The sequence below is a fragment of the Salmo salar genome, chromosome ssa16 (assembly GCF_905237065.1).
Source record: "Salmo salar chromosome ssa16, Ssal_v3.1, whole genome shotgun sequence".
NCBI lineage: Eukaryota > Metazoa > Chordata > Actinopteri > Salmoniformes > Salmonidae > Salmo > Salmo salar.
In genome coordinates, this window is record NC_059457.1 from 16,354,092 (window position 1) to 16,366,092 (window position 12,001).

A 12,001-nucleotide genomic window follows, 5' to 3' on the forward strand; every position below is an offset into this window, starting at 1 on the left:
TATTATTATTTGTCATTATGGAATATTGTGTGTAGATTGATGAGTGAAAAAAACTATTTAATACGTTATAGAACAAGGCTGTAATGTAACAACATTTGGGAAAAGTCAAGGGGTCTGAATACTTCCCGAAGGCAGTGTATAGCCCAAAGTCTGTATCACAACTAAAGTTGCATAAATAACTCCAAATGAAGCATATAGGAGGACCCGTTTCTTTGCTAACCACTCAACACAGAATAGCTGCATGTGCGCACTCCCTTGGAAATCGTTTGGAGAAAATATCCTTTTTATTTTATTCAGCTCTGTTCAATTGTATTCTTCATGTGGAATTCTAAGCAAATCTTGGCTGCGAAATTAACTAGTGTAGCCCACAGCCATATGGCATAGCCAGATCAGGACCTAACATAAGGACAACTCAGAGTATGCTATTCTGTTCTTCTGAAACAGACTACATTTTCTTCATATCATGTTTCTTTAGACCTGTCTAAAATAAATTGATTTATTGTGAAGGTGTAGGCTATATTACATGGATTTATTGGACTTTTTAAATTGTTCCAAAGGTCTGCATCAGTAGCTTGTAAGGTTTGTGTGGAAGCCAGGAGATGCTAAATGAGTTTGTTAATTAACGGTCAATCACCATGAGACCGGCAGATATTTCCTTGACAATCACCGGCTGACAAAATTTCATGACCGTCACAGCCCTACACCTGGCACCTACCACCATACCTGTTCAAAGGCACTTTGCCCATTCCCCTTCTGAATGGCACACATACACAATCCATGTCTCAATTGTCTCATGCCTTAATAATTCTTCTTTAACCTGTCTCCTCCCCTTCACCTACACTGATCGAAGTTGATTTAACAAGTGACATCGATAAGGGATCATAGCTTTCACATGGATCCACATGGTCAGTCTATATCATGGAAAGAGCAGGTGTTCTTAATGTTTTGTCTACTCAGTGTATAACACACTACTGGAGCTCAATCAGAGCTCCAGAGCTCTTGCTCCTCTATCCCTCTCTCCATTTCCCAGCGTGGTGGTGATTGATGGGGGTGTCTAGGAAGCCCAGTCGTCTCCCCAGCCCAGAGTGTACAGGGCCAGGCAGGAGCCACTGAAGAGCCATGCAGGCTTAATGGGAAAACTCTAAGAGTATGGCCTGAGACAGTGTTAATCTATCACCAACACCTGAATCTGGGTTGACGTTGTTGACTGTGCCACAGTAGGAGAGATTCTAAGGACCAATCATTATTGGGCCTGCTGTTGTTGTACTGCATATAAGGAACAGTGTTGAGTGTAACACTTCATAGTATATAATGACGTTACACAATTGAATTGATTGGTATGCAAGAGTATACACAGAACCAGAATGTGTCGGAGCTGCGAAATAATGCTGTTGTCCTCTCATCCCTTTCAATGCCTCACTTAGCTCAGACACACACACTATCTATACCCCCCTCCCACACACACACACACACACACACACACACACACACACACACACACACACACACACACACACACACACACACACACACACACACACACACACACACACACACACACACACACACACACATTAAGACAGCAGCATGTGTAGAAGCGTTATTAATGGGTAAAGGAGAGGATAAACCTCTCCATTTTCTGAGTGTAATCCAGTGAACAGCCTCTGCTGTGGACCATCGTTGCCTCTCACACATCCAAATCTGCATTAGCAGGAAGCCAGCGAGATTAAACCAGATCATTGCTCATCACACAGTGGGAGAGCGAGGAGGAAGTATTAACAACCGACTTTTAACACCCCTGATCACTAACTTGTATGATTACATTAGTGTGACATTGAAAAAAAATAATGAAATCTATGATTCTCTTATTTACATGGTAAATATTAATATTGTGAGTTAATTCCCCAAATCTATGATTATCCTGTATCTCATAGTACAATATTGATGCACTAACAGGGGTGTGTAATGAACTAAAATCTAAATGTGTCTGGTATTCCCTTTTTAATATCACCACGTATGATTATTTTATTAAGGACCATAAAATGTTTACCAACTAAATTAAGGATTTGACTGATGCAGTCAGTGCTACGCACCCGAGAAACCCATCATAAGCAACTTAACATGCATTCATGCAATTAATGATTCAGATCGGTTGATTAAAATGCAATCGCTCTAGCTTCCTGGGGCACAAAGGACACAATAATTAAACGCTACACATCTTGTGAAATAGTCACAATGCGAAACAATTTCAACCTCTCGACAATGTTGACGTAGAGGAAAAGTACATTTAAATGGCTTCTCATGGTTTCTATCCTGAGCTTAGTTGTACTGTGTGTGTGTGTGTGTGTGTGTGTGTGTGTGTGTGTGTGTGTGTGTGTGTGTGTGTGTGTGTGTGTGTGTGTGTGTGTGTGTGTGTGTGTGTGACCTCTAGCATTACTAATGACTCCAGCATCATCACTATCCCATCCTCCTTCTCAGTGCACCAGACTGTGTCCTTATTAGTCCACAGCATTAAGCCGTACCCCCACACTGACAATAGGGAGAGGACCACATCCATTAGTTCCATAGAGAAGTTCACATGTGATGAGAACATTGCAGAGACACACGGTTAAACTGGGATCAAAGCACACTGAGGAGGTAGTCGGACCACAGACACGGAAACCATAACAGAAGCATATAATATGTGCTCCAACTTCAGGGACGATACAACAAACGGAATGCTAAGCAGTCAGCTGCAGACACAAATAGTCTTTCAAACAGCTGCCTTGCATGTGGGTAGGCTACATCACCATGGTCTCTCCCCTTCTCTCTCCTTCTCTCTGTGCACACATGCGCACACACACTGGTGGAGCGGTGCCAGGAAAATAACCTGTTCCTCAGCGTAAAAGGACTACAGGAGCTGATGGTGGACTACAGGAGACAGAAGTGTGACGTGGTGAGGTTGGACTCAGGGGCAGAGATGAGACCAGACGAGGAATCAGTGGTTAAAGATAAACATAATACTTTACTAAGAAACGTTAGCCGCAGGATCACAGTACACTTCGGAAAAAATCAAAAAACAAACACTAAGTCTCGACAACTCACTCAGGAAACGACCGCACACACTAAACAATTCAAGCTTCTGCAAAGAAAAACTGAAAACACATCTCTTTTAAAAGGGGAAATCATAATGAGTAATAGAACATACCTCTTTTAAAAGGGGAAATCACATTGAGTAATAGAACACACCTCTTTCAACCTCTCTTGGGTAGAGGGCAGTATTTTCACGGCTGGATGAAAAACGTACCCAAATTAAACTGCCTACTACTCGGGCCCAGAAACTAGAATATGCATAGTAATATTAGATTTGGATAGAAAACACTCTGAAGTTTCTAAAACTGTTTGAATGATGTCTGTGAGTATAACAGAACTCATATAGCAGGCAAAAACCTGAGAAAAATCCAAACAGGAAGTAGAAAATCTGAGGCTGTAGTTAAAAAAATAATAATAAACCCTTTCCAAACTACAGTGACTTAGGGGTCATTTTGCACTTCCTAAGGCTTCCACTAGATGTCAACAGGCTTTAGAAAGTTGTTTGAGGCTTCTATTGTGAATTTTGAGGGAATAACAGCCGGTTCAAGCAGTGGACTGTCTGAGGTCATGTAGTTACTTCATGTGCATTCACGCATGGCTAGCATTTTTTATTTTTCTTCTGTAATGAATACACTATTGTCCGGTTGGAATATTATCGATTATTTATGTTAAAAGCACCCTAAGGATTGATTGTAAACATCGTTTGACATGTTTCTACAAACGGAAATTGAATTTTTGAGCTTTTCGTCTATTGATTTGCGCTCCCGCATCGTGCCTTTGGAATAGTGTTCTGGACGCGCCAACAAAAAACGGAGGTATTTGGACATAAATGATGGACTTTATCGAACAAATGAACATTTCTTGTGGAAGTGGGAGTCCTGCGAGTGCATTCCGCCGAAGATCAGCAAAGGTAAGGAAAGATTTATAACACTAATTTAGAGTTTTATTGATGCCATGACTTGTTGGGTAGCTGTATAGCTTGCATTGATGGTTGAGCTCTGTACTCAGAATATTGAACAATGTGCTTTCGCCGAAAAGCTATTTTAAAATCTGACACAGCGGTTGGAGTAGTATATCTATAATTCTTTAAATAATTGTTATATATTTTGTCAACGTTTATGATGAGTATTTCTGTAAATTAATGTGCACATTCACCGGAAGTTTTGGGAGGCAAACATTTTCTGAACATCACGCGCCAATGTAAAATGCTGTTTTTGGAAATAAATATGAACTTGATCGAACAAAACATACATGTATTTTGTAACATGATGTCCTATGAGTGTCACCTGATGAAGATCGTCAAAGGTTAGTGCTTAATTTTAGCTGTATTTCTGGTTTTTGTGACGCCCCTCCTTGCTAGGAAAATGGCTGTGTGGCTTTTCTTGTTTAGGTGGTGTGCTAACATAATCTAATGTTTTGCTTTCGCTGTAAAGCCTTTTTGAAATCGGACAATGGGGTTGCATTAAGGAGAAGTGTATCTTTAAAATGGTGTAAAATAGTCGTATGTTTAAGAAATTTGAATTATGAGATTTTGGTTGTTTTGAATTTGCCGCCCTGCTATTTCACTGGCTGTTGGGAGTGTGTCCCGCAGGTGGGACAGTCACGTCCCACATACCCAAGAGAAGTTAAAGGGGAAATCACAATGAGTAATAGAACACACCTCTTTTAACCTGTTTGGGATAGGGGGCAGTATTTTCACGGCCGGATAAAAAACGTACCCGATTTAAACTGGTTACTACTCTTGCCCAGAAACGAGAATATGCATATTATTAGTAGATTTGGATAGAAAACACTCTAAAGTTTCTAAAACTGTTTGAATGGTGTCTGTGAGTATAACAGAACTCATATGGCAGGCAAAACCCTGAGAAGATTCCAAGCAGGAAGTGCCCTGTCTGGCAATTTGTGGTCCTTCTGTTGCCTCTCTATCAAAATTACAGTATCTGTGCTGTTACATGATACTTTCTAAGGCTTCCATTGGCTCTCTAAAGCCGCCAGAAAGTGGATTGGGGTGTCTGCTGTCTCTGGGCAAAGTATTGGAGCTCTGTTTGTGCGCGTTCACGAGACCTCACCATTTTTTTTCTTTCACTCTTTGAATGAATACAACGTTGCCCGGTTGGAATATTATCGCTATTTTACGAGAAAAAAAAATTGATTTTAAACAGCGTTTGACATGCTTCTAAGTACGGTAATGGATTATTTTTTTTAAAATTGTCACAAAATGCGCTCGCGCGTTACACTTTGGATAGTGACCTGAACGCACGAACAAAACGGAGGTATTTGGATATAACTATGGATTATTTGGAACCAAAACAACATTTGTTGTTGAAGTAGAAGTCCTGGGAGTGCATTCTGACGAAGAACAGCAAAGGTAATCCAATTTTTCTAATAGTAATTCTAAGTTTAGGCTGCCCCGACGTTGGCGGGTCTGAATAGCTAGCCTTGATGGCCGAGCTATGTACTCAGAATATTGCAAAATGTGCTTTCGCCGAAAAGCTATTTTACAATCGGACATAGCAATTGCATAAAGGAGTTCTGTATCTATAATTCTTAAAATAATTGTTATGTATTTTGTCAACGTTTATCATGAGTAATTTAGTAAATTCACCGGACGTTTTCGGTGGGTATGCTAGTTCTGAACATCACATGCTAATATAAAAAGCTGTTTTTTTATATAAATATGAACTTGATTGAACAAAACATGCATGTATTGTATAACATAATGTCCTAGGAGTGTCATCTGATGAAGATCATCAAAGGTTAGTGCTGCATTTAGCTGTGGTTTGGGTTTTTGTGACATATATGCTTGCTTTGAAAATGGCTGTGTGACTATTTTTGGCTGGGTACTCTCCTGACATAATCTAATGTTTTGCTTTCGCTGTAAAGCCTTTTTGAAATCGAACAATGTGGTTAGATTAACGAGAGTCTTATCTTTAAAATGGTGTAAAATAGTTGATTGTTTGAGAAAATTGAATTGTGGTATTTTAGTTGGTTTTGTATTTCGCGCCATGCGATGCCATTGGCTGTTGGCTAGGGGTTCCGCTGGCGGAACGGGGTTCCGCTAGCGGAACGTCTAGATGCAAGAGGTTAAAGGGGAAATCACAATGAGTAATAGAACATACCTGAGTGTCATAATTATCTCTAGGATGGTCTCTGCTGCCCTCCGGTGTCAAGTGGAACCATGGCGAGAAGAGGGAGCATGCCCCCATCCACATTGACAGGGCCGTAGTGGAGAGGGTAAAAAGCTTCAAGTTCCTTGGCGTGCACGTCAAATCACCGTTTATTGGTCATGTACACAGTTTAGTAAAACGCAGGTGCAGCGAAATGCTAATGTTTATTTCTTCAATAGTGCAGCAATATCTAGCAATAGCAAACCTGAAACCGTGAAGACCTGAGATGGTCCCACCACACCGACACCGTTGTGAAGAAGGCGCAACAGTCTCTACAACCTCAGCCGGCTGAAGAAATTCAGCATGGCGGCTGAAGAAATTCAGCATGGCGGCTGAAGAAATTCAGCATGGCGGCTGAAGAAATTCAGAAATTCAGCATGGCGGCTGAAGAAATTCAGCATGGCTCTTAAAACCCTAACAAACTCCTACAGCTGCACCATTGAGAGCATTCTGTCGGGCTGGATCACCACCTGGTACGACAACTGCACTGCCCTCAACCGAACGGCTCTCCAGAGGCTGGTGCGGTCAGCCCAGAGCACGCTGCCTGCCGTCCAGGACATTTACAGCACCGTATACCACAGGTATGACAAAACATTTATTTTTACTGCTCTAATTACGTTGGTAACCAGTTTATAAAAGCAATAAGGCACCTCAGGGGTTTGTGGATTATATGGCCATATACCACAAACCCCCTCGTGCCTTATTGCTTATGCATATATTACATTTGTAGTCGTTCTGACATTTTTTATGTCTTGTCTATAGTTTTTTATGATTTGATTATTTGTGTGACATTTTATTGCACTGCTATGAGCTGATAACACAAGCATTTTACTGCAGCCACTATAACATCTGCTAAACAGTGTACGTGACCAATAAACGTTGATGTCCTACTCTGATAATATCAATGCCTACACCCTTTGATGGACATGGTTTTAACAACCTCTCATTCAAACTGAGACAAGTTCCCAGTACCTTCATTGTGCTGCCAATAGCTTCTAGTGATGCTTTGTTTTGATAACCAGCCAGACTTTGAGCCAGCTTCAAATATCTCCCTTCAATCTTCAATCAAACTGCCATTTCATCTTCTGACAGAAGTCCCTTACAACACAACACGTTACCCAATTACTGCAATTATATATTTTTGTTGCCCTTACTGAAATTCCTATTAAAACTTTTCATGCAGCAACTGTCAGCCATTTCTCTGCAGCAACATCTCTTTGTCCACAAACACTAAAACTTCCGGAGCTGTTTCTATACCCTGTGTCGTGTTTTTTTATCAGCTCTTCTCAGGGGCTGAAGGTTGAGCCACAACCATTGTTATCCTCAGTTAATTGGGTCAGTTAATGGTGCAAAAGGTAGAAAAACGCAGCACAATATGCTGTAGATACAGTACCTTCAGAAAGTATTCACATCCCTTGTCTTTTTTTCTTCTTTCACAAATGTATGAAAAATAAAGCCCTAACATATCTTGATTACGTAAGTATTACATCCCCTGACTCAAAACATCTTAGAAGCACCTTAGGCAGCGACTACAGCTGTGAGTTTTTCTGGGTAAGTCTCTAAGAGCTTTGCACACCTGGATTGTACAATATTTGCGCATGATCATTTTTTCATTCTTCAAGCGCTGTCAAGTTGGTTGCTAGACAGCCATTTTCAAGTCTTGCCATTGATTTTCAAGACGATTTAAGTCATAACTGTAACTAGGACACTCGGAACATTCAATGTCTTCTTGGTAAGCAACTCCAGTTTATATTCGGCCTTGTGTTTAAAGTTATTGTCCTGCTGAAAGGTGAATTTGTCTACCAGTGTCTGGTGGAAAGCCAACTGAACCAGGTTTTCCACCAGAATTTTTCCTGTGCTTAGCTCCATTCCGTTTATTTTTTATCCTTAAAATCTCCCCAGTCCTTTATATTAATAACATTCCACCCATGAGGCCACTAGTCATTTGACTGCAGGAAAGGGCTACAGCGATGTTCGGGATTGGAACATAACAGAAGAATGCTTGTTTAATCAATAGCAGCAAATCGATTCTAGCCTACAGGGGAAACGCCAACAGGGAGTATGTTAAGGTGACGCTACAGGGGAAACGCCAACAGGGACTATGTTTAGGTGACGCTGAGGCGAAACTGAACTCAGTAAACAAAGATATTTCTGGAATGACAGATAGAGGTTGTGGCTCTGCAATGTCTTTCTCATGAATAGCTAGAACATTAGACAAATTGAACAATAGACAGGATCTTATGAATGCATTGACAATGTACTTGAAGCAGAAAGGAGGTATGAATGTGAAAACTATGGCCCACCACAGATAGGTGAACATAAACACGAACACACACGGTCATGCGCACACACACGCACGCACACGGCGCACGCACACACAACACACACCAGCCACAGCTGGAGTTTCTTTACAAATTGAATAAATGCAGATGGCATGGCATTCTGAAATTGTTTTCCATATTAAATATACAGCCCCAGATTCACAAATTACACATGAAATAAGATCAGGTCTCATTCCAATTCATTTCACATCACAGGGGGAATATGCTAATGTTTAGTTGGGGGAGAGGCAGTGAGAAAATGGGAAATTGGATTAAATACAGCCTGAGGCAACTAGGGAAGAGGATGACTAGAACTAGAGAACTCGAGTTTTCTGACAAAAAGGCTGAGCTCAGGTGCCGTGTGTATCAAGCATCAAGGAGTGCTGATCTCAGATCAGGTCCCTCGCTGTCCATGTAATTTTATTCATTGGGATCTAGAAGGAATTACTGATCCTAAATCAGCACTCCTACTCTGAAACGCTTGATAAATAGGAGCCCATGTGATTACTATGAGCTAAAACACAGCTCCACGTCTCCATTCCAAACCACTACCACCCTGCCCACAAATATAAAAAATGCAGGGGAATCACTCCAGTCCAATTTGCTCAATATTTCTCAAATCTCCTGCCCCTTCCAATATGATAAACAGATTCGAACACAGGGGCAGGAACAAGTCCTAGTCAAAGAGAATCAGCTAATACATTCTGTTCTGTGAAACTAAGCTACTAATGCCGATGGCCTTTGTGGAAACAAAATCTTTAGACAGGACTAATGCAGAGTTCCCTTCGCCTCTATCCAACACGACACCTACCAGTGTCTATCATGATGACCTAATTCACTGGCTTCTCCTGCAGTCTCCCTCTGCTGATTCCACAGCTGCTGGTGTAGAGGTGACAGAGAGAGACTACAGTACCATGGACAGCTCACTCTCTCCTGGATCTCATAGGGCTGTCTGGGGTGTAGACAAGAGGCCACTGGGCCACATGCTAACTTCAGCCACACCGGTCACCTAATATCCCTATGGGCCTCCATGCTATAGCTACTTGTTTCACCACACAGCCATATTGGAAAAAGCAAACCAAAGCAAACCACATGCGGTACAGAATAATAAAGTTGAAGGACTGTTGGTGCAAAACACACATCAAATAAAATACAGCAGAAAATGTGTTTAAACACAAAAAGAGGTATGTTTGATGGGTAGTCTGCTTTTGAAAGGATAGAAATAAAAAGACCAGCCCACAAAAGAAGCAGACAGAACTGTCTGGCAAGCTAGTCATAAGAAATTGCTAATCTTTAATCAGGCAGAGACAAGATGGCAAATGAATAGTCCTCGCCTCACAACATCAATATATAAGAGTATTCATATGTTCTCAAGAAAGAAAGAATTGTGAATTGATTTTCTCAGAAAACATCGGGTTGCATGAACATTATTCATTCCCAAGAAAGAATTGTGATTTTGGTACAAATATGCGTCCATCCTATACATACATACAGACACTTACACATCAATGAACACATGCTGTGCATCGAACAACAATAGGCTATTCAAACAAAATCCCTACAAGTTTTTCACATGAACATCATTGAACACTGGGCACACTGGAAAACTGGCACTACAACCAAAATATATTATTATTGGCCCCTGTCCCAACACTGGAAGCAATAACAACTCTCACACGCTGCTGTGCATCACAATCAAACACTGGCACTATAAAACCAAAGCAAATCATTGGCCACAGTGCCAAGTTCCAACATCATCTCTGTAAGGGCCCCAACTCTAGGGGCCCTAACACTAGGGGCCACAAAACAACTGTCAACACAATTACACTGCAGGGTTTCATATAATTTCTCTCTCCCTCCAAGAATGCCAGAGGTTGTTTCCTGAGTGCGGCATGCAGTGCCTCTCCAAATCCCTGCGAGGGAGTGAGCGAATGAGAGGGGGATTAAATGCCAGCAGATGAGAAAGAGAGAGTGAGAGTGAGAGAGAAAGAGAGAGAGAGAGAGAGAGAGAGAGAGAGAGAGAGAGAGAGAGAGAGAGATGGATGGAGAGATGGAGAGAGAGAGAAAGAGAGAGAGAGGGAGCGAGAGAGAGACATCACACTGGATCTCCAATCCAAAAGGATTAATGTTGGAAACAACTTCACAGCCGAGTCTACGTAGAGTATGTCTATGGAGGCCATAACTCTCTGCTGACTGGAGTCTATTTAAGAAATCAATGAAAAAGACACTTATACCCAGCAGTTATTTAGCCATAATTAAAATAGCTGTTAAAAGTTCATATAGCTGTTAGAGTTATACATAAATATGAGGTTCATAATATCAATGTATGAGCATGTCATAATGACAAATAATCTGTGTACATTCCTCACACTGAAGCAGGTAATGTCATACCTTGTCATGTGTACCTGTTGAATGTATTGTAGCTAGTCGGCTCTAAAAGCTTTTTTTCTGACCAGTGTAAGTGTCCTAATGTATATTATGCTCTCTTGGGGCATTACTGAGGGATGGTGACTGCAGGGAGACTTGTAATTCAGCTATCCAGATGGTCGTAAAATCCTGCGCTATTAAGCGCCATATAATGCATGCGTAATAGCCGTTTTTCCATTAAATGAAGGAATTACCACTCTGCACATATCGCACAGGAGACATGCACCCAGTTAAGTGCAGATTTAGTACATAGTACACACCTCGTTCATCTTGTATTTTGACAGTGATTTCGATGAACGGTTCAGTCTCCCTGTCCAGGCGCATGGCTATCACGATATCTCCACTCTCCTTGCCCACGTTGATTGGGGTAATATCTGTCTTCGGGTAAACCAGCTCAAAGGAGGCTGCCTGAAACCTGGCTGGGCTCAGGCTCATAACGACAGAACCGATGCTTGCATCTTCGGAGACATTGAGGAAGACCATGCTACCAGAGTCCAACAATGCCCTATGCATCCGCCCTGCCCTGCCCAGGCTGCCCAACTCCCCTGTCTGGCCTGGGCGCAGTGGGCACCACTGTCGTGGGGTAACCGTGAACTCAACACCCTTACTGATTCTGCAGGGCCAACCATGGTCTTTAGCAAAAACATAGAACTTGATTACAGATGGGAGGCCCAGTAGGGAGTCCATCAGCAAAACTTCGCCAGTTTTTGGTACCACGTAGAAACTGCCGTTTTTGGGAACGGGGAAGTACGTCAACTCTGCGTTCTTTCCACTGTCTGCATCAAGCGCTTCCATCGTGTAAACCACAGACCGGAGTGGAGTCGCGTCATTCAAAGTTAATTTCAAGTCTGCATTGCGAAAAGTGGGTTCGTGGTCATTGGTGTCCAAAACATCCACTTTCACCGACGCAACCTGAAAGACAACATGGCCCGCTGATACGCATGTTTGGCAACACAAACTTACACTCAGTAGGTATTCGAAGCGCTCTTCCCTGTCCAAAATCCTGGAAGTTTT

At 41.8% G+C, this 12,001-nt stretch overlaps 1 protein-coding gene across 1 annotated transcript in view; it reads right to left on the reverse strand.

The window, feature by feature from the left end:
- The window catches only part of LOC106573283 (neural-cadherin), a 100,536-nt gene extending 88,754 nt beyond the window's left edge, over positions 1-11,782 (reverse strand). The window contains exon 1 of the mRNA XM_045697139.1: positions 11,248-11,782. Within this exon, the coding sequence (XP_045553095.1) occupies positions 11,248-11,782 (535 nt within the window). The remainder of the gene's footprint in view (positions 1-11,247) is intronic.
- Positions 11,783-12,001: the final 219 nt, after the last annotated feature.